The sequence below is a fragment of the Glycine soja genome, chromosome 18 (assembly GCF_004193775.1).
Source record: "Glycine soja cultivar W05 chromosome 18, ASM419377v2, whole genome shotgun sequence".
Taxonomy (NCBI): domain Eukaryota; kingdom Viridiplantae; phylum Streptophyta; class Magnoliopsida; order Fabales; family Fabaceae; genus Glycine; species Glycine soja.
This window is the reverse complement of record NC_041019.1, coordinates 48,105,741-48,130,051: the sequence shown is the minus strand read 5'-3', so window position 1 is coordinate 48,130,051 and position 24,311 is coordinate 48,105,741. Positions and strand designations below refer to the sequence as shown.

The 24,311-nt window shown below is 32.2% G+C and overlaps 2 protein-coding genes across 2 annotated transcripts; one reads left to right on the top strand and one right to left on the bottom strand.

Annotated features, from left to right (window-relative positions):
• The first annotated feature begins 5,668 nt into the window (after nucleotides 1-5,668).
• LOC114397353 (serine/threonine-protein phosphatase 7 long form homolog) lies at nucleotides 5,669-7,215 on the top strand. Its single transcript, XM_028359414.1, has 4 exons — nucleotides 5,669-6,291; nucleotides 6,399-6,483; nucleotides 6,561-6,608; nucleotides 7,054-7,215. Exons 1-4 carry the CDS (start codon nucleotides 5,669-5,671, stop codon nucleotides 7,213-7,215), a joined length of 918 nt encoding a protein of 305 aa, XP_028215215.1.
• An 8,667-nt stretch (nucleotides 7,216-15,882) lies between these two features.
• LOC114394878 (protein trichome birefringence-like 3) lies at nucleotides 15,883-19,119 on the bottom strand. Its single transcript, XM_028356553.1, has 6 exons — nucleotides 18,713-19,119; nucleotides 18,337-18,586; nucleotides 18,037-18,208; nucleotides 17,443-17,639; nucleotides 17,133-17,291; nucleotides 15,883-16,368 (listed from the first exon to the last, which is right to left on the bottom strand). The coding sequence occupies exons 1-6, from the start codon at nucleotides 18,891-18,893 to the stop codon at nucleotides 16,038-16,040; spliced, it is 1,290 nt and encodes a 429-aa protein (XP_028212354.1). The 5' UTR covers nucleotides 18,894-19,119; the 3' UTR covers nucleotides 15,883-16,037.
• Nucleotides 19,120-24,311: the final 5,192 nt, after the last annotated feature.

Sequence of the window (24,311 nt, the reverse complement as noted above, 5' to 3'; positions counted from 1 at the left end):
ATAAATGGGGGCAATTTTACAAATTATTTATTAAAAAGGGACTCTTTTGCAATTATTTCCGGGGGTCTGTTTTTTTTTATTAAAAAGCGCCCCAGACAGGCGCCTCCACTGTACACGTGACACGTGGCACAGCAGGTAGCGCCCTTGACGCGGGTGCCTTTGGTAGCGCCCAGGGGTCAGGCACCACTGGTGGCGCCCCTGCTGCAGGCGCTACTGCTAGCGCAGGGCAGCTTTCCCCCCACACACCCCAGCCCCTTCCCACACCCCCCAGCCTCTTCTTCTCACACCCCCCACCCCAAAATTGTATATTTTTTAATTTCTTTATCAAAAATTTAAATTTTGTTTCATTTTTGTTATTAGTATTATTTGTTATTTTTTTATATTCCCACACCCCCACCCCAAAATTTCAATAAGATTATTTTTTATACACTCTAAATTGTATATTTTTTAATTTGTTTATCAAAAATTTAAATTTTTTTTCATTTTTATTATTAGTATTATTTGTTATTTTTTTATATTTTATTATTCTCTCTTTTTGAAGTATATATAAGTACATTTTCAATAAAATACATTTTCACCTAAAATACATTTTGAAATCCTAAAATGTTTTAAAATGCTTTTTGATTTGGTCAATTCTTTTTTGATTTGGCCATTAAACTACGTTAGAGATCACTTTTGGTTTATGTGCCATTAACATTATGGTTATTTATTTTTATTTATTTTAAAAGCATTGCATAATAAGATTGAAACGTTGAAGTGACAACAATATAAAATTAACATAAAAAAAATCATACAAAGTACATGACAATATGAAACACATGGAAAAAATAATACAAAGTACATGAAAATGTTAAACCATGCGGAAAAAATGTAAACTCATTATTAATCAATCATCACTATGTCTGTGATGCCGCGACGAAGTCCCACATGGCCGGTCCCAATTTCTAGCTGCCCTATCAGGATTTCTTCTTCTAGGATTCGCCCTTTCATCCACTTGGTCAGCCTCGGCAGAGAAATCATGACGTAAATCGACCCCTAATAAGTCGTCCATGTCGGGTATATCTCCAGGTACATTCCACGGACCAGCAAGTGGGGCATTTGGGGTCGATACTTGACCACTTTGGGTAAATGAAGGAGTTCCCGTTGAAGAAAGAGAGGACCCAAATATGCCTGCAAAACTATACCCTGGTTGAAAATCATGTGGGTATGAATACATCGGCGGCATCTGAGACGGTTCTTGGGTGAATGTCGGCAGTGTGTAATACATTCCATGTTGTCGTTCTGGCATCGGAGGCAAACTATATGTTGCTGCATCAACAGTTTCCCGACGTCACGCTAAGCCTCGAGTCTCCACACTTTGTCGTATTATATTAAACTATTGATGTTCAAATTGTGGCTGAGAAGGGGGAGCATCGTTCCCATGCCCATAATTGAATCAAGAGAGTGAAACCGTCTATTGATTTAGTATTATAGTCTGTTGCGATGCACATCGCTCTATAAAGGTTACCCAAAACAGCAGCTCCCCATGCATAACTGCTGCACTCTCTAAGGTCTCTCAGAAATCGCAAATATTTCAAATGCACTCGTTTGCTGCTTTTGTCAACAAACATTACCCCTCCTATGAATCGTAAGATCCAAGCACAAGCAAATCTTTCAAGGCCTTCTTGGTTGCCTGTAAAATCATGAATATTTGCAAAATGAGAAGACAATCAACTCAATTTAATTGAGTTCCCATCAATTGCAGCATCGTCAGGCATGACACCCAATAATTCATGAAACAACTCAAACCAGTCAATATTTGTATTTCCAATTAATGGTCTTCCATCCACAGGAATACCAAGTAGCACAGAAACATCTTGAAGTGTAATAGTTGTCTCTCCACACTTCAAATGAAATGTATGCGTTTCTGGCCTCCACCTTTCAATAAAAGCATTCACCAATGCTCCATTCACTTTCAACTGCGCTAATTTCATTATCAGGTACAAACCCGAAATTTGTAATAGAGGAATAATTTCTTCAGGCGGTGCTTCTCTATGATTGTACAGTGGTGTGGCTCGTCAGATTTTTAACGTCCTATCATTAGCACCATTCCAAATATGTTGGAATACATGATTTTTTTTGCATCCACAATAAATCATCCTCTAATGGTCCAGATGCCACGTCATAATGATGAGAAGATGACGAACTAGCCATATTAAAACTCCAGTATAGAAAGAAAAAAAATTAATAGTCACACATATCATAAATAATAAATAAAGTCAAGTACGTACACGTAATTTAAATTTTCTTCACATTGAGGAATTTTTTTACTTAATTTTCAGAAAATATATATATATTTTTTCTCCATTTCAACAATTTCAAAAAACATATATATATATATATATATATATATATATATATATATATATATATATAATAAAAAATAATTTTTACACATTGAGGAATTTTTTTCTTCATTTTCAGAAAAAATATATATATTTTTTTGTCAATTTCAGCAATTTCAATAAACATATATATATATATATATATATATATATATATATATATATATAATAAAAAATAATTTCTTCACATTGAGGAATTTTTTTCTCAACTTTCAGAAAATATATATATATATTTTTTGTCAATTTCAACAATTTCAATAAACATATATATATATATATATATATAATAAAAAATAATTTCTTCACATTGAGGATTTTTTTTTCTCAACTTTCAGAAAATATATATATATTTTCCTCAATTTCACCAATTTCAGAATATATATATATATATATATATATATATATATATATATAATATGCCTTTCTTTTTTAAATACGCCTAATAACAATATTGCAGTAATATTTATTATGAATCTTAATTAAATTTATATTCTAAAAATTAAACAATCGTAACAAAAATAAACAATTTATTATATAATTAATAAAAAATAACTAAAATAATAAACAAATTAAACTAACAGCAAAAATATATAAAGATAAAGAAAATAAACATGTTGTGTTGCGAGTTAATACAATTTTCTTGTACACAAGATGACTACCTGAAAAAAAAACATACAAATAATAAAATATAACAATTTATAAAAAAAAAATTTGAAACAATTAAAATAATAGCATACCTTGCTGGGAGAAGGGAAACAAAAATGGAGTGTTGGGAAGGGGGGGGGACAAGCCTGGGACAGAGGAGAGCTTGGGGGAGAAGGAGGGAGTGGGGTGAGGGGGGGACCGGGAGGGGGTGGGGTGGGGGGGGGGGGGGGGACCGCCCTTTATCGGGCTGGAGGGGGTGGGGGAGGGACGCGCCTGCAGCAGGGGTGCCACCGATCGCGTCCAGTGGCAGGGCGCTACCAGACGGGCCCGCGTCAGGGGCGCTACCCTGCTGCTCCCTCGTGCGCCGCGCCGGTGCCATGTGTCACGTAATCAATGGAAGCGTCTGTCTGGGGGACGCTTTGTAATAAAAAAAACAGACCCCCCCCCCCCCCCCCGGAAATAATTGCAAAAGAGTCCATTTTTGGTAAATAATTTGTAAAAGTGCCCCCTTTTGGTGTTTTTGCCGAATTGTATTGGTTTTGGGGTGTGTATCAAGAGACATGTAAGGAAACGTAATGGCTGCTAGGTCTAGGTGGAGGAACTCTTTGTTATTCAGGCTACAAGTGCCATGAGGTTGCATGAAGTGCAATTTGCATTTGACTGCAAGGTTCTTATGGATAAAATAAATATCATTGTTGAAGATTTTTCTCAACTGGGTAGCACTCTACATGATTGTGGGTCCTTGTTGTCAGTCAACCAAACCTTTCATATTAGTTATGTAAGGAAGCAAGCTAATGGTGTGGCTCATGCCCTAACTAGGACAACACCATCTTTTTCTAGTCTCTAATTTTTTTAGCATATATTCTTCTTTGTATTGCTTCTTTGGTTATTAATGAAATGACAAGCTTGTTTGTCTCAAAATAAGGAACTATGGCCTGACCATTTCAGTCATTTGTTTAGTTCGTAAAACAAGAAGTGACCTATACAAATTTTTTTCGGCAAAAACACCAAAAGGGGGCACTTTTACAAATTATTTACCAAACAGGAGCTCTTTTGTAATTATTTTCAGGGGGGTCTGTTTTTTATTACAAAGCGCCCCCCAAACAGACGCTTCCAATGATTATGCGACACGTGGCACCGGCACGGCGCACGAGGGAGTTGTAGGGTAGCGCCCTTGACGCGGGCGCGTCTGGTAGCGCCTTGCCACTGGGCACGACTGGTGGCGCCCCTGCTGCAGGCGCGACCCCAGGCGCATCCCTCCCCCACCCCCTCCAGCCCGATAAAGGGCGGTCCCCCCCCCCCCCCCCCCCCCCACCCCTCCCGGTCCCCCCCTCACCCCACTCCCTCCTTCTCCCCTAAGCTCTCCTCTGTCCCCAGGCTTGTCCCCCCCTCCCAACACTCCATTTTTGTTTCCCTTCTCCCAACAAGGTATGTTATTTTTTTAATTGTTTCAAATTTATTTATTTTTTATAAATTGTTATATTTTATTATTTGTATGTTTTTTTTTGCAGGTAGTCATCTTGTGTACAAGAAAATTGTATTAACTCGCAACACAACAAGTTTATTTTCTTTATCTTTATATATTTTTGCTGTTAGTTTAATTTGTTTATTATTTTAGTTATTTTTTATTAATTATATAACAAATTGTTTATTTTTGTTACGGTTGTTTAATTTTTAGAATATAAATTTAATTAAGATTCATAATAAATATTACTGTAATATTGTTATTAGGCGTATTTAAAAAAGAAAGGCATATTATGTATATATATATATATATATATATATATATATATATTATTTTTTTCTTAAATTGGTGAAATTGAGGAAAAATATATATATATTTTCTGAAAGTTGAGAAAAAAAATCCTCAATGTGAAGAAATTATTTATTATTATTATTATATATATATATATATATATATATATATATGTTTATTGAAATTGCTAAAATTGACAAAAATATATATATATATATTTTCTGAAAGTTGAGAAAAAAAATTCCTCATTGTGAAGAAATTATTTTTTATTTTATATATATATATATATATATATATATATATATATATATATTTATTTATTGAAATTGCTGAAATTGACAAAAAATATATATATATATTCTGAAAATGGAGAAAAAAAATTCCTCAAATGTGTAGAAATTATTTTTTATTATATATATATATATATATATATATATATATGTTTTTTTAAATTGTTGAAATGGAGAAAAAAATATATTTTTTCTGAAAATTAAGTAAAAAAATTCCTCAATGTGAAGAAAATTTAAATTACGTGTTTGTTTCTAAAATTAAATTACGTGTTCGTTTCTAAAATTTAAATTACGCGTACGTACTTGACTTTATTTATTATTTATGATATGTGTGACTATTAATTTTTTTTTTCTTTCTATACAGAAGTTTTAATATGGGTAGTTCGTCATCTTCTCATCATTATGACGTGACATCTAGACCATTAGAGGATGATTTATTGTGGATGCAAAAAAATCATGTATTCCAACATATTTGGAATGGTGCTAATGATAGGACATTAAAAATCCGACGAGCCACACCACTGTACAATCATAGAGAAGCACCACCCGAAGAAATTATTCCTCTATTACAAATTTCGGGTTTGTACCCGATAATGAAATTGACGCAGTTGAAAGTGAATGGAGCATTGGTGAATGCTTTTATTGAAAGGTGGAGGCCAGAAACGCATACATTTCATTTGAAGTGTGGAGAGACAACTATTACACTTCAAGATGTTTCTGTGCTACTTGGTATTCCTGTGGATGGAAGACCATTAATTGGAAATACAAATATTGACTGGTTTGAGTTGTTTCATGAATTATTGGGTGTCATGCCTGACGATGCTGTAATTGATGGGAACTCAATTAAATTGAGTTGGTTGTCTTCTCATTTTGCAAATATTCATGATTTTACAGGCAACCAAGAAGGCCTTGAAAGATTTGCTCGTGCTTGGATCTTACGATTCATAGGAGGGGTAATGTTTGTTGACAAAAGCAGCAAACATGTGCATTTGAAATATTTGGAGTTTCTGAGAGACCTTAGAGAGTGCAGCAGTTATGCATGGGGAGCTGCTGTTTTGGGTCACCTTTATAGAGAGATGTGCATTGCAACAGACTATAATACTAAATCAATAGGCGGTTTCACTCTCTTGATTCAATTATGGGCATGGGAACGATGCCCAACGTTAGCCCCCTCAGTTATTCCTCCACAACAACAAAACGCGCCACTTGGTTACAGGTATACTTTCCTTTACTGTTTTGAATTCATTATTAATAAACATGCTTGGTTGATGTTAATCATTATTCTATGTAACATTTTATTTTGTTATTTAATTTTTTGTGAAGATGGTTGGGAGGTGAATTGCATCACATAGGCAATGACAATTTAATTGAGTTTCGTCGTAAATTAGATGTCATGAAACGCGACGAGGTAACAATTTTGATGTTTGTTTATTAAATGATGTTGTATTTCTTAATTAATTTATTAAATTTAACTTTTATATGCAGTTTGTATGGGTCCCTTATGCTGGACATGTGGAAATGAATTTGAGTCAAGTTTGTTTTTTTGGGTCTGTATTATTATGGACATGTATCATACCACTTATTTGTTTTCAAAAAGTGGAATGACACCAACCGGATAGAGTCATGAGATAATTTGGAATGCAACAACCTATTCCGAGACCAGTAATGCAACCCAACAACATACATAACTTGACATTAAAGGGAAAGAAAGGAAAAAATTGGATGCGACTAATGCAACCCGCACTTAATGAATGGAATAGTCGCTATGAAAGGAGAGTAGAGCAAACACCGCCACAAACAGGGACCCTCAGTCTGAACTCTGAATATATGAGGTGGTACAGGCATAAAACAAAAGTTTATGTCGACCCAAAACATGCAAGAAGAGGACTATTGGTATACATTGTCCATTATAATTTAGAAAAGAATGTTGCGCTTATTGAAGATTATTTTAATAACTATTCATTTATTTTCTATGCAGGGTGAAATTGTCGAAACACTACATTTTATGGTGTCGCCTGTTGGGAGAAGGGTTTGTACTTTTGACGATTTACTGCCATGTATCGAGAAGATCACTCTTTTGTCTGAAGAAGAGGATAGGATACTTGAGGCACATGAAGATGCTCCCCCTTCTCAGCCATAATTTGAACATCAACAGTTTAATATACTACGACAAAGTGTGGAGACTCGAGGCTTAGCGCGACGTCGGGAAACTGTTGATGCAGCAACATATAGTTTGCCTCCGATGCCAGAACGACAACATGGAATGTATTACACACCGCCGGCATTCACTCAAGAACCGCCTCAGATGCCGCCGATGTATTCATACCCACATGATTTTCAACCAGGGTATAGTTTTGCAGGCATATTTGGGTCCTTTCCTTCTTCAACGGGAACTCCTTCATTTACCCAAAATGGTCAAGTATCGACCCCAAATGCCCCACTTACTGGTCCGTGGAATGTACCTGGAGATATACCCGACATGGACGACTTATTAGGGATCAATTTACGTCATGATTTCTCTGCCGAGGCTGACCAAGTGGATGAAAGGGCGAATCCTAGAAGAAGAAATCCTGATAGGGCAGCTAGAAATTGGGACCAGCCATGTGGGACTTCGTCGTGGCATCACAGACATAGTGATGATTGATTAATAATGTGTTTACATTTTTTCCGCATGGTTTAACATTTTCATGTACTTTGTATTATTTTTTTCCATGTGTTTCATATTGTCATGTACTTTGTATGATTTTTTTTCATGTTAATTTTATATTATTGTCACTTCAACGTTTCAATCTTATTGTGCAATGCTTTTAAAATAAATAAAAATAAATAACCATAATGTTAATGACACATAAACCAAAAGTGATCTCTAACGTTGTTTAATGGCCAAATCAAAAAAGAATTGACCAAATCAAAAAGCATTTTAAAACATTTTAGGATTTCAAAATGTATTTTAGGTGAAAATGTATTTTATTGAAAATGTACTTATATATTCTTCAAAAAGAGAGAATAATAAAATATAAAAAAATAACAAATAATACTAATAATAAAAATGAAAAAAATTTAAATTTTTGATAAACAAATTAAAAAATATACAATTTAGAGTGTATAAAAAATAATCTTATTGAAATTTTGGGGTGGGGGGTGTGGGAATATAAAAAAATAACAAATAATACTAATAACAAAAATGAAACAAAATTTAAATTTTTAATAAACAAATTAAAAAATATACAATTTTGGGGTGGGGGGTGTAGGAAGAGGCTGGGGGGGTGTGACAAGAAGAGGCTGGGGGGTGTGGGAAGGGGCTTGGGGGTGTGTGCCCTGCGCTAGCAGTAGTGCCTGCAGCAGGGGCGCCACCAGTGGAACCTGACCCCTAGGCGCTACCAAAGACGCCCGCGTCAGAGGCGCTACCTGCTGTGTCACGTGTCACATGCACAGTGGAGGTGCTTGTCTGGGGGGCACTTTATAATAAAAAAACAGACCCCCCCGGAAATAATTACAAAAGAGCCCCTTTTTGGTAAATAATTTGTAAAACTGCCCCCATTTGGTGTTTTTGCCAATCTTTTTCACAACTTAAGTGATATGAGGAGGAATACTGCATCTATAGGTATCAAGGGTAACCATCAGTAGAATTTGAGTGAAAAAGGATAAGGGAATTGTTAGGCGCACCATTCGTTTTGCTAATACACTTAGTACAATATATGTAATTCTCATATTATCTTTTTGTAATTGGTTGATTTACGGATTCATAATTCTTAAGCCAATTACGGATCAACAATCCATATGCCATTGATGATATGTAATTGACTTACGAATTGTGAATCCATAAACCAATTACATAAGGGTAATATAAGAATTACATATGTTGTATTGAGTGTATCAGCAAAACGAGTGTTGCACATAGAAATTCCTAAAGGCTAATCCATTGGAAAAAAAACATTAAAAAATCAGGCCCACCACCATTTTTTTGACCTTCAAATTAAGTCGAGTTCAAGTTATGCTAAGTTGGATTTAGATTTGAGACGGATGGGTTACCAAGGGTCTTCCATTTCACAAATCTTCACAAATCTAAGCCTTCTCGTTTTTATGTAGATTTTCATAATGAAATTTGCGATTATATTAAGAAATGTTCCACATAAAGTTCGACAAATTTTGATAATCTGGTAAAAATATGATCATTTACTTAAATTAATTGAAAACATCCTAGAAAAAAATAACTTTTTGTTTGCGTTGTCTACATTTTTTATTCATAAACAAAATATTTAACGTTTCTTGCTAAAAATTTCAAAAAAAGATTACAGATAAAATTTCCAATTTTTATTTAATGGTAGACAGGAATATAAAAGTTGTAAAAAAAACCTAGAGTGTTATTAATAAAATTAAAAAGTATTTTAATATCATATAAGATAATTAATTAAGAAAATAATTAATATTTAAATAATTTCATTAAATGCTTAAAATCTTCCATAAAATTGAAAAAAAATATATTATAATATTTAATTTAATTTATAAATTATAATTTTAATTATTTTGACCATCCAAATTATTTTCTCAAGCTCCGCCACTTACTGCTTTAAGCATGACCTGATATTTCAAAGGACTCAGTTATGGGAGTTAACCAAAAGGCAGATGGTTTTATGTCAATGATCAAAGACAACTATAATGAACATCACGATCATGAACGAGAGAGAGGAAAGGGTGCACTAAAAGCTTGTTAGCAAAAGATAAATTGTGCAGTTTAAAAGTTTGTAAAATGCTACACAGGTTGTCCAGAGGAAGAAAAATATGAGCTTTGAGAATGATACAATGAAGCATTTGCCATTTTTAATCAAAATGTAGAAACATTCAAATTTTAATATGCATGACGTTTATTTAAAGATGAGCTTAAATGTTCTTTAAAAAGGAACAAAGCTATCTGCTTCAAGGGCATAACTTCATCATCTCTGTCTGATACGCCAACAAATTGTGAATTTGACCCATCAGCTACTTTTTAGCCTCCAATGGAAAAGAAAAAAAGAAAAAAGAAGCCAAATCGAAATCTAAAGAAACATATTACAAACCGTCTTAAAGAGACTGAAATCTAGTTGAAAGAGAAGAGGTAACTTTAAAGGAGTTTGATGCCTTTATATTTACAATGAGATGAAATTAGTTATTAAATCCTATATATTGTCTTAATATTTACAATTTGTATGACTCCACTTTGTTTCGCTAGTTCCTCTTATTATTTTCTATTTGTGTGAAAATTTTAACTCCCTTGTTAATCTTTCAAATGGATCCTTATGATTCATATTTCGACCGTAAGCTTGAATGAAAGTTTAAAGATGAGTTTAATCACAATTCTAGACAACATGTTCCTATAAGAACTTGTATACAGATGATTTGGCAAGAGACCTATTTGTACTCTGGATTCAAATAGGATTCCCTAGAAGAACAAATTGAATGTAAGAAGTATCATTTTTATTCTGTAATAATCACTCCTCGATAGTTTCAAATTAAAGGCAAACTAATATTGGTGACAAAGTGACAGTGTCATAAACTAGCAATAATATCCTAATCCTGTTTTCAGTTCACCAAGCAAACTGAAAAACCCTTGCATCCCAACTTGAGATCACGAGTTAAGAACCAAAATATATTGTTAAAAAAGAAATTTACAAACACCCGGCCTTTGTCTCCAGCAGCATCTTTGGCTAAAGAAAATCGTGACTATGGACCTTCAACAATGTAGCAAAATTACTTGTTCTTGAATGACTGGAAGCAGCAAAAGAAAAAGGAAAAGTTAAAAGATGATAATCACATTGTCAATATTGATTTAAATATTAATTTTGTCAGCATACAACCTCCATATTTTTCGAGATGTCCTTGATCTGCTCAGCTAGCTCCTGCCTCTTCTGAACAGCTGCCAGAATATATAACGCAAGTGTGAAATTTGTTGACATGGTCAATAAAACATTAAAAGACAATCATTTTGCTCCTATTACCTTTGTTAGAAATATCTTCAATTCTTTTTGATGTCCTCACTGCAAACCTCTGAAATGCAGGGCTGGGAAACCACAATGAATATTAACATGAGAAAATGACAGTAAACAAGAAAACAAGAACTACTACTGTAAATGAATTTCGTGTAGACAATTGGATGATTCAAAAGCAGGAAACCTTTGGACTTTGAATGCACCCACATTTTGAAAATCTGTGGTACATGATTTGGAATCCATAAGGTAATAATTGAAGCATATTATGGAGACTAGGGACCTGCTTGATCAGTATTCTCTAAAACATTTTTCCCCCTTTAAAAATGGAAAGATGAAAAGAATACATTTTGGTTGCATATTCTTTTATCTGATTATTATTATGAAAAATTGTCCTCCATAATCACATTCAAATTAAAAAATTTAGATCGCATTTTGGTTGTTTTTGTTTCTCTGCTCCCATCTCAAACCCAACCAGTACATTTTTCTCTCCCACCCCATTACCACAGCTGCCAACCATGGTTCCTGGCATTCATGAAGCATAAGCCTTAGCCTTTGGACAAACTCCTAACAACACCAATGCATAAAAGAGGGCGATCAATGATTTTCAATGGGACAGGGTGTTCTGCACAAAAATAAAGCTGTGCAGTGGAACGGACAAAGCATTCATGTCATACACTACAAGGAGATTTGTAGTTTGAGTTGGATTAAGATCTTTTCCTTAAATAACATAGACTCCCATGAGGTGATTGTCCAGGAGAACATCTCTGAAGAGGAAATAGATATTGCTGGGGAGAATGGGAAAACATTGCAGAAGACGATGGGTGTCCTACTGTCCTTGATCATTAAAAACTTCTTTTCAGAAAAAAAAAGTATCAAACACTAGTTTTTGAATATTTATATTCTGTAAAGTATTTCTGTGAAGTAATTCTTAAAAACAAGAAAACAAAAATAGAATCAAACAGTCACTAGAAAGATAGAATCTTGAATGGATGGCATGCATATAAAGCTGTACTCAAATGCCATCACAGGAAAAATCAATCAGCATAAACATTTAACAAAGAAGCAAGTTGTCTTGGACAAGAGCACAGCTATAAAATTAATAAAGCCTATCAGATGCAAATAAGGGAGGGAAAATCACGGGAAACAATGGCTTATCATTCTCTTGAAGCTCATCCTCTTCATCATAAATGATCTGCTTGTCCCGAAATGAGTGACCTGGCCCAATAGGGAAATCCCAATTCATTGGGCCTTTCAATACAATCAAATAGAAAGTCCCAAGGGTGCCATATTCTAGGAGCCCAAACAATGTGATTGAAAAAATCCTCCTCTATCAGTCGTGGGTTGAGGATGGAAAGCATGGAAAACAAGGGCAAATATGGGTTGTACCCCTGGGCATAAATCACACTATTGGCTGCAACAGTGGGCACATCATAAAAACATGATGCAATGCACACAACATGTAACATTCACAGGCTGCAACGTGAAGATGCTATAATAGCAACCGATTAACTAACCTGATGTCAAGTTTTTCGCTAATTAATGAATGCTTGTTAATTCTATTAATCAATGTAATATTTCATGCACAGGCACAGATATGGTTGATTCAAGGTTTCCAAATTTTCCATGTCTTTCTTACTCCTCTTGATTGAGTCCCTCAATCCAAAATCAGAGTGTTGGCAATAAAAAAAAGCCTTCAAAAAAAGATGTTTGCTCTAATCAACAAAACCATTTTTTTCCCAACAAGGATATTCCCCATCAGAAACTAATTCCTTTCAAGCCGTGGAGATCACTAAGTTTTGCCTCAACAACAACCATATGATTCATGCACAATCCACATTAAAATCTAACTAAAATTTCTAAAAATCAGCACAGGAAAATCCAATACAACAAAATGCACATTACCAATTATCATATTCATAGGTATATACGCGCACATGCAGCAAACCTTTCAAACTCCTTTAGATTAAGCTAGAGAAGGAAGCTTACAACCTCAAAAATCAAACGCATAGATCAAAAACAGAATTATAAAATAAATTTTTTTTAAAAAAGTGAATGAACCACATACCTGTTGGCAAGACCATTGATAACCACTTCATTCACCACGTAAGAGAGAACCCTTTGCACGAAATTTGCACCACCGGCCATGATTATTTTCTCGGCTTCAAACTGAAAACGATTCCAATGTTACCCAGAAAATAAAAATTAAACTTTTTAGGGAGTTATCAATAATTCCCAAGTTTTCTTCCCTAATCTTTTTATTTATTCTGATTAGAAAACAAACCAAAAAACTATAAAAGAATAGAAAATATGGTTTCAGAACAGAAATTGAGAGCTGAGAATTGAAAAGGGTAATTAATCGCAAACCTTGATTTAGAGATTGTTATAGGAGAGGAGACTGATTGAAGATGTTTCTGGAAATAAGGCGGCGAAGAGGCTTAAACGGAGCTTTGAGTTTCGTTTATATTAGTGGCCTTCACTTCTTTCCATTATTATATTGAAACGCTACAATATTTGGATGATTTTTAGGATAAATTATTTTATAAGTGCATGAATTATTTGATAGTTTTTAATTAAATTTTCACTCTAGTTACAAAAAAAAAATAACTATACATAATTAATTATCTAAAATTAATATTGACCTTTCGTAGGTTTGTATTAGTATTTTTATCTCTACAAATCCACTCGACATAAGTATTTTTTTCACAAATCTATCCGGTTTCACTCTAATAATTTTGCTTTAAATTCACTTAACTGACTTACACAATTAATTTTCTATAATCAACAGTTGGACAAAAAAACATAATTAAAAAAAACACAAGTTTAAGAACTTACTTGGAAATAAAAATAGTTGAAAGATCTAATTAAATTTTTTTTAAATAATTTAGAGATTATGAAATAATTTAATCATATTTTTATACTCTATACAAATTTAATATAATTTTTAGGAATTTAATTTTTTATATTTTAATAAAATATATTCTTAGTTTTAATGAGAAACTAAAACTAAATTATTATATAACTGTATAAATGCAAAATATGTTGATTTTTATAAAAACTAAAATTAATATTTTTAAATATTTCAAAGAATAAAAACATATTTTATGGGAAAATATATGTTATGTAGTTATAGTATAAAATAATTTTTTTTATTTAATCATAAATTATTATATATAGTAACTTTGTTGACTTTTAGGTAATCATCTTACAAATGTATTAAAAATGATTTTTAATTTAAATTTTTTTATATTAATAACGTATAGTCATTAAATTGTATGTTTTAAATGGAATTATTTAGACACATATTTTAATCTTACTTAAAAATTTAAAGAAAAATTAGGTTGTGTGATAAGATGATAATTTTATATATTAAAAGATAAAAATGTTAAAAACACTTGATACACTCTTTAAAATACATTCTCTTTTATTCATTATAATTTTAATATATTTTAAATAAATAAAAAATATATTTGAAGGAATGTGTTTCTAGCATTCTTCTTTATATATATATATATATATATATATATATATATATATATATATATATATATTATAGAATGAATGTGTTAATTATTTTACTTGTAATTTGCCTTAATTTAGAGGAAGTTAAATTTACAAGAGAAATGATTTTAAATATTTTGCAATAGTTAATTATTAATTTTTAAATACTTTTTTTTGTAATTTATTAAAATGATTAATGAAAGATACAGTACAGGTGATACTTGAGTCTAGCAGTATTAATAACTAGGTCAAACAACCCACATCCATTTATAAATTGACAGGTGAAATGACTTAGCTCATTTGTTATGATCCACAACTCTCTGAGCATAAAAAGTAAAAGCGACCTTTATTAGACTATTATTCAGGTAAAGTGGTTGAAAAAATGTTTAAGCCCATAGCTGTGTGATCAAAATCACCTTATATGGCCTAAATAATCTCACACACCCTAACTCTTTTATAAGGCTTTTCACAATGTGTCATGCTTGTTAGTACATTTGATTGATTTGATGTATGATTATGTTTCGATTATCATTGATTTTTTAACCGTTAGTATTGTGCTAGTCATTCACATTATTTAAAAATCGAGATTAAAATCTTTATAAATATCTTTTCTTTTTAACTCAATGAAATATCTTTTATTAAACATAAAATTATGATGGCCAGGTCCACCAAATATATAAGTCTATTAAACAATTAAGACTTAGTTTTCATCACAATTATCATTTATAGGATTTGTTTTTTTTCATCTTCACTCCATCTTGTTACCTGTACCTTTCTTTGAGTCCTTATGTGTTTTTTTATATACTTTATTGCAGTGTTTGTAGGCATAGTAGAGAATGTTCCTATCAAACTAAAAATAAATTTACAAATCTATATTCTTCTCTAGTTTTATTGAATTTCTTATTTCATTTTGGGTTAAAACAATTTTTTTAAGTTATTAATACTTGTACATTTAATTATTATAAAATAATCATTTTATGGATATATCAGTGTTGCCATGGAATTAATTTAGTTTCTATCTTTCTTAACTATGTCTCAAATCCAAACTCATTTCCAAATACCAAATTGAAAAACTCTTTTTTTACTCAAAAAATAAAATTTTTCAAAATTTCTTATTTTAAATAAAATTAGTGAGGGCCTCCTTTTTTTTTATCTTTTTTTCATAAATTCAATCGTTTGTTCTTGACAAGGGACAAGTTGTGACAATAGGTCATAAGCCATGAAACTGAAATTTTAGAATCTTCCTTTCACTTAGCATAGGTTCGCTGTGGAGATGTGAGATGACTTTGTATGTATAAATGTGACATAGTGAATGTGACCCTTTTTGGTTTCACAATGTACTCTAATGTCAACTCTATTCATGATGCACGTATATTTATATCACACAAATGGCATTTTAACATTAATGTACACAAAACAAAATAGTTGACATCTTCATGTCACAAGAGTTAAGAAAAAAAAAGGGCATGGATCTTTGTGCAAGATATATATTTGTTTGTTACAACATAGCCAAAAGTATTTGATTCCACGTATCAGGAACTCCAGGCAAACACCAGTGTATGCAATCTGCATTTTGTGGATTAGCCCTTTCCTCTTCAGTCAACAGTTTCCCTCCGGTTTCAGTGTAAACTGATGAATGTCCATCAATTCTGTATTCTGATATCTGTGTTATGTTGATGAATGTCACTGGAATTTTCATTTTCTTCACCACTTTTGCCACCACACTCATTATTCTCTTGTCAGAACCAGTTCCCCAGTGCTTCTTTTTCCTCACTGGCTTTGTCTCATTGAAGCATTTCACACCTTCCATGTTGCCCCAGTCTTGGCTTCTGAGAAACAACACATTTGATTTGTTACGATTGAGCAATTTACTCAGAGACATAAATGAAGCAAAGAATAACTTATTGGGAAAAATTGATTTTGGTTAAAATTGATTTTGAAGTGAATGTAATTTATGTTTGAATTTTTTTATCTAATGCAAAAGTTACCTAAAAAGTTACCTAAATTGCTTCAACTTAAAATCAGTTTAGACCCTTAATCAATCCCTTAACCTGAAACTGCACATATGAATATTTATCCAAAATCAAGGACGGATCCAATTCTTTTTTTAGTGGGGGCAAAACAGAACTAGTTTACAATATTTCCAAAGAAAAAATATTTTAAACTTTTATAGACTACATAATCTCATGGTAAAAAATTTAATTTCAAATTACTTAAACGTCTAGAAATTACAACTGGGTCAATGTGTATGTATGTGCTACTTGTTTGAAAAATAAAGTGATAAAAGTAGTATTGATTTATTCTTTCTTTTATCTTTTATAAATTTTTACATTCATTTAAAAAAATAATTTTGTATTATGAGGCAATATCTATTTTTTTATAGGTATAATTTTTTTTTTATCAAATATAGTTAAGTAAAAAAAAAATATCTTAGTGGTAGCAATTGTCCCCACAATGCTTAAGGTGCATCCTTCCCTGCCTAAAATCACGTTAAATGGTATTTCAACTTGAATCTAAACGCGCATTTAACTTATAGCTTTAAGTTGTTGCCATAAAAAGTTTAACTTCATTAAAGTTTCCTTAAGATAGAGACCTTGTATGTGTTGGTGACATAGTGGTGAAAAAGACTCGTGTTTTGTTTGGATTGATGGTTGAGTCGATCCAGTTGGCCCACGTCTTCAAAGCTAACTTGTAAGCAACTGGGGTGTCAAATTCTTCATACCCTTCTTGTCCATTGGCAAATGAACCCCATCTGAAATTTGTAAACTAGAGGTTAGGCAATGCTTTCTTGCTTTTGGTTAAAGATCAAATGCTGCTAGAGATTGTTGAATGTTTGTTATGAACAAAAGAAGAATGACACACATAATATGCTGATTCAGTAGTAAGTATCAAAGAAAGCCTACATTGTTTTAATCCTAACACCACTCATCCACCATACATAGGTGTTAAAAACAAGGATGTCCACACCCGTCCAGTTTTTGGCTCTTTCAGCTATAGCATCCACTTTTATTATCCTTTTCTTTATATCTATGATGTCAATGTCACTGTTGGACTCCACAAGATATGGGGCCCAATAGAATTCTATAGTAGCATTGTAAGCCTGTGAAAGTACAGATACAAAAAAGAATGAGCTTGAGATTTCCAAAAAAGAAGCATGATGTCTAATAGTTAGTGTCATTATTTGAGAGAATTCCTACTAGTAATAGATTTTATTGTGTTAAGTGTCAATTACATAATTGAGAGCCCGGCAGAGCCTCTGATTAAGTTAAGGACAAAATTTAGATGCAATTTTATATGTGCTTTTGGTGTTGTTCTGCAATCACAATTAGAGCTTCACCTCGGTGATTTGGGTTATGCAGATCAGAGGTAAAACTCTGATTCTAATTGGAAACAACACCCAAAACACATAAAACTGCATCTAAGTTTTGTTCTTAAGTTAATAGCTGATTGAGTTGAGTCAACATCTTTGACCATATATTGAATGCATGTATCAATACCTTGGCTGTGAAAACTGAATGAACTCTTCCTAGTTGCATAGACTTATGCTTATGAGGTATGACCCATTCTACCAAGCAGACAAAAGATTCCCATTGGTTTCTTTGCAGTGAATCCCCCACAAATAGCACCCTTTTCCCTTGAAGCTTTCTGAGGGCAAGCTCTGGGTTGAAACTGCAAAAAATAGTCATTTTGGAATATAGGTTATATAAACTAAACATACATATATCTATGACCAAAAAGTATGCATACTTAAAACAAGTTCTTCAATTACAATTGGCTTGTTGGAGTGTGAAGCTTACCGTGGCAAGGTGCAATCTTCTGGCTGCCACTCCCAATGGCGATAGTCAGAATCATTCCTCCCATTCTTGACACAAGAAAATTGTCTATCTATGTATGGACAGCTTATGTCTGAGTAGAGAGGCTTTATTGAATGGTTAAACACCCATTTCCCATTTGCAACATTGCACTCCTCAGGGTCAAAATCAAACCTGTCATCAATCCATGATGATGCATTCACAACCACAACCTCCTCATCTGTTTTTTTGTCACCTGCTAGGACAATCATGATGAGATATCATTGCATTAGAATCAAACCGATAAACAAAAACATGAAAAGGCAAAGACGAGATAAGGTGAGGTATATGTTTAGTTGTGGCATTTGTCAAGCTGACTTACTAGTCTTTGGTTTGGTGGTTTTTCTAGGACATGGCTTGAACTTGAAAATGGACTTGGAAGAGAGGAAACTGAGCCTCTCTACATACAAGATAGCCACAAAAGCAAGAACACAGGTTGTGATGACAATGATGGGAAGAGGAAGCTTTCCTCTGGGGTGCTTCATTATTCCTGAAGGGATCATGGGGGATGAGTGGAGCTTAACGGTGGGAAGAGTTTAATGAAGTGGTGCTCAACACAACAGAATGATGAGGACATTGTACAAAGGGTTTAGAGGGGTAGGTTTTATGCATTTTTTGAGTAGGAGTGAAGTTAAAGCATAGTATACTTTGGCATGACTAAAAAATGCTAAAAGATACTGGAGGTTAAGGAATGGGTTGAAAGGCTAACATCTTTGGCACCTCATACTTTGGCCATGTAGAGAAAGCTATGCATTTAGCCACACATCATGCTTTCTAGTATCTACATCATTAAGTAGACCCTGTAGAATATTCATTGTGTGGGAAATATACTATTTTTGTCAAGTTTCTGTCTCTCTCTTATGTCTTGTTGAATATTAAATAGATCTGTTCACACCATCAAGTATATGCTGGTCCCAAATGATTATTATACTAAATTGTGTCTTACTCCATTTTTTTTCACTACTTTTTGATGTACGGAATAAGCATTATGTATACCACACACACAGATCTATTGTGCAGGAGTTGATGAATTCCTTAGTAGTATTTGCTATGTACATTAGAATTCATGCAAGTGAAAAATTGAGTTAAATTTTGTAAACTGATTTGCTTTGAAAATTTCAATTTGTTTAAGCATTAAAAAGGGAATTACCTTTTTAAATTATATGGATATTTTATAAAAAAGTCATTGTCTAAAATTTTATAATATGATGACATTAAATCAGGTCGTTAAGGTATTTGAGTAAATTATACACCTAATTTAATCATGATTCTCTATTATTCTCCATTTAAAAGGAGGAATCATGTGCAGCAATTGAATGCTGTTCTATACACAAACAGCTACCAAACAAGAATGTTAAGATCACAAACCACGTTTGGATGTGATTCCTCTCTACCCAAACATGCCTTTCTCTATAGCACAGGATAAGTCCAGCAATCTTGTTCTTCCACTATACACACAATATATCGATTATGCAAGGTTGTTCCAATATTGAGTGGGACATGATAGCTTCCAATATGTTCTGATTGCAATACTCAACTTATCCTGTTCTTTTTTTGATAGCAACTAGTAGTTGCATGGGAAACTTTTTTTCTTTCTTTGCTCCCTGTATGTCCATTTGTCCTTTTGTGGTTTTAGAGGAATCTTGAAAAATTGTTCCTTCTCACCTTTTTGCCATTCTATTCCTTCCAAATCCTTGCTAGCTAGATTTTGACGTCAATATATAAATGCTAGAAAAATTGAGTAGAAAAGACCTTGTGTGTTCTTTTTAGTAGAAATTGATATTTATGTTACACTTTGTAGTGTTGTATGATTTCTTCAGAACTTCTATCTTTATGCAAAAAGGAGAAGAGATGGTTCAAATGTACTTAATTGAGTTTTAGGGAGAGACAGAGAGGAAATAAAAAGTAGTTACAAATTAACTTACAAGAGTGACATAATTGATCCAATTTAATTAAGCTGAAGTAAGACACAGAGAGAAAAGGGTATGAAAATAAAGCAAAGAAACAAAGTTGTAATTGATTAAGTAAAGTTCTTAAAAAGAAATAGAGGGGTAGGGGTTGAATTGCGTACGAGACTTAAAGTAGGTGAGATACACGATTTGAATGTACTTGAAACTCAGCATGAGAGGGAAACTTAACTGAATTTGATCGTATTGGAATATGATTTTGTTTCTATACATGATTTACTGATTTGCCAAATTACTCTTCTTAGATAATCTTTTTCACTTTGAAATTGAGGGATGACTGAATTATTTTACCATATATGAAAATAATAATTAATTTCCTTATTCAGAATATTTCAGCTTATAAATTTCAATACATGATGAAGTTATAACTTATAAGTTATAAAATATTTTTTTCTGTTATAAATAATACACTATATAAGAAAAATGAATCCCCATACTTTCCTTGTGCAGATCTTAGTAATTTCAACACGTGCCAAATCCATTCAATATGGGTGAAGTCATTGACAAGAAAAATGCATTCCTTTAATAAGTAGTAGTAACATGCATGCTAGCCAATTTTTATTGGTCTAATCAAGTATACACACAGCACTAGTCACATACAAAATTATTCATTTTCAAGAGCAGGTAATTATGAAGATCATTTAACAAAGTGGGGTGTGAAGAATGTGAAGGGTGAGCTGTTTTTGTGGGAAAGTTGGAGGGCAGAACGTGAGAATACCTTCCAGAGAAGTAGCAAAGCAGCAATGAACCAACCCTAATATTGGAGGCTCTAACAGCTTTGAAATTAATTTCATAGTGAAAGCCACCCATGATCTTGGCTTTGAAAACGTTTCCAATTAGGAAATTGACATTACAACTTAATACACAGTGGTTGCACTAACCTAATCAGACCGTACAACTGAAAATTGACATCCTTAAATTAATAACAATTAAAGCGTTGATTCAAATTATTATCATGTACAATATCCTTAATCAACTCAACAAATCCTGAATGGGTGACCCTAAAGCATTGAAGTCGAAAATACACCTAGCCAGTAGTCACTAATAATCATTAAGCAATAGAAATCTCCACTGTAATTCAGCATCAACATCAAACTCATTACTAAAATTGGGTATAATGAATAAAGAAATCCACCACTTGCAATTTGAGGGAATTTTGATTAAGCTGTTGCTTGAAAAATGGATTTGACCTAAAGCCATTACGTCAATTTTCCAATTGTAGGTAACACAAATTTCTCTCTAATATAACTTTCTTTGCTTACAATCTTAATCTTATTTAGAAGGTAGAAAAATAGAAATATGTTTTTTTTTAGTCAACGAGGAAGGTAGAAATAGTGAGTTTTCTTTTAGTCAAATGGGTACAATTTTTCTGTTAATAAAACTAATATTCTAATAATTAATATTTATTGATAAATTTTTTATTTGGATGAAATAAATAGAAATATTTAGATTTAAATGTAATTATGATCCTCATATTTTGTTCGATTCATAATTTTAGTTTCTTATTTTAAAATTAAGGAATTTGGTTCTCTTATTTTAAAAAAATTCTTTAGTTTAGTCTTTCAATTTTGAAATAAAAATATATAGTCCTCTTATTTTAAAAAATTTATAATTTTGATCAAATTTTTAATTTTTTTTACATTTTATTTCTTTTGTTTTGGTCTTATTAAATCCTAAATCTACTATATTTATTTAAGATATCATCAAGAAATAATTCAATTAATTACAAAGTAAAATTAAAAGAAATAAAACATAAAAAAATTAAATATTAAAACAAAATTGTGAATTTTCTAAAATATGAAAATTAAAATTATGAATTTTTTAAAATATATGGATCAAATATTTGTATTTTGAAATAGAATGGTCAAAATTACAGATTTTTTAAAATAAGAGGACTAAATATCTCAATTTTAAAATAAAGGGATTAAAATTATGAATTGAATTAAATAAAGAATTATTGTGTTTAATTCAAATATTTATTTAGTTGCCCGCTTTTGTTCTTTACTTTGCTGGAATGCTGAACACAAGCCCATACAAAACATAAAGTAAGGACCTGAATGCTTCTTTATGGGGCAGTAATACCAGTAAACAAAAACGACAATTAAATATTTATATAAAATAACGACATTCAACCTTGAAAAATGTAACCCAACAAATTAAAATAAGTTTCTGATTGGAAATTCTTCACTTACAATTGTTCATTCTCTTTTTTTTTTTTATTGGGTGCCATTGTCACTATGCTTGTCCGCTCCTACTACGATGCATGGGTATTGGACAAAAATGCTGCGTAAGACCCTTTAACCTTTGCTGTGTCGTAAGGTAATACAGCACGAGTGTTGTTAGTTGCGCTGGATCCATATTGTGTATGCTGACATCCAGTATTTAAAAAACCCATCCGATTTGGTGAATCATTAATTAATTCGTATGATTTAATTTATATTAAAAAAATATTTATACATATTTTAAAAATTCTAAAATAAGTCTTATAACAAATATTTAATATAATTTCATAAATTCATTTTTCAAGTCCAATTAATTGACAATCAAGAGTGAGATTCTAAACTAAAAAAACAAGTTCTAAACAAATAATAAATTATAACTAAATCAAATAATTTTTCTTCTTTTATTTTGTTTTCATAATTATAAAGTTCACGTCTGTTTCTACAAAATATGGCTAAATAAAATAATTTTAATTTGTTTTTCTAAATTTTCTAATTTAAGGCGATTCTCAAAATATATTACTTTCTTCATATCTTCCACATTCTGTGTTACTTAATTAGAAAAATTTAAAATTCATAAAATAAGAAAATTCAATTATATTTAATTAATTTTGTAAATTAAGACAATTCTAAAAAGACATACCTTCCTCATTTATGTATATAAATTAATTTCGTAAATTAAGTCAACATTAAGAAAGTACCTTCCTTATTTATGTATCTAACTAACTAGTTAATTAATTATGTTTCTTATTTATTTTAACAATAACAGAGCAAAATTGTCCAAATGATATTCTTCTTGATAAAAAAATATGAGATGGGTCAAGTCCAATTCTCACAAAAGACTAACAATATACAAAAGAGGAACCCCTAAACTCTTAAGTCTTAACATTGCTCCAGCCGCCAAGAGGACTTGATGGGTTTGCTCTCAGTGGAGGGTATGAGAGGCTACAATGCAGAGATGATATTGGTTCTGTGTGGTTGAGTGAGTCCCAGAGAGAGACATAGATAAACGATTGCACCAGTGAAATGATGGTGGTTCGAGGTTGACGACGCCAGTGAAGTTTGGTCTTTGGAGGTCAATTGTGATTAGATTAGGGACTAAGGTTCACTCGACAAAAGCTTCATGTGAATTTGAGAGATAGAGACAACCTCTTTTGTGTTCGTCATTTTTTTGTTTATTAATCAAGACAATTTTGATTTATAGATATTTTTTTTTAAAAAAAAAACTGACCCAGATTGGGTCAGTAGTTTATTGGTCCAACCATAAACCCAGTTGGGTCGCATCGGGTCACACCGAGTTAACTGTATGACCGATTCAATAGTTAAATCGATTAGACCTTCAATTCATGGTTGAACCGATTAGACCGATTGGGTCGGTCTAGTTTTAAAACACTGATCACATCACACATATAATATATTTGATTTTCTATTAAGAAAGTGTGGAATCACTTCAAGGGAACTACTATTAGCCCCTACAAAATTGCTTTTGGCCCACACCACACTTCCTTGCCCTACCTTTCTTTCCTCCTGCCCTTTCTTTATTCCTTTTACCCCTTCCTCTTTCCCTCTCTTCACTCATACAAGTTGGAGGTATTCCCCCCCCCCTTTTGTAAACATAACATAATCATGATTTTGTTGTGCATTTTGCATAGCGAAGTCATGATTCCGTTTTTCTTTCGAGTTTTTGGTAACACAAGGAAATCATGATTTTATTGTGTAATAATTTATGTAACAC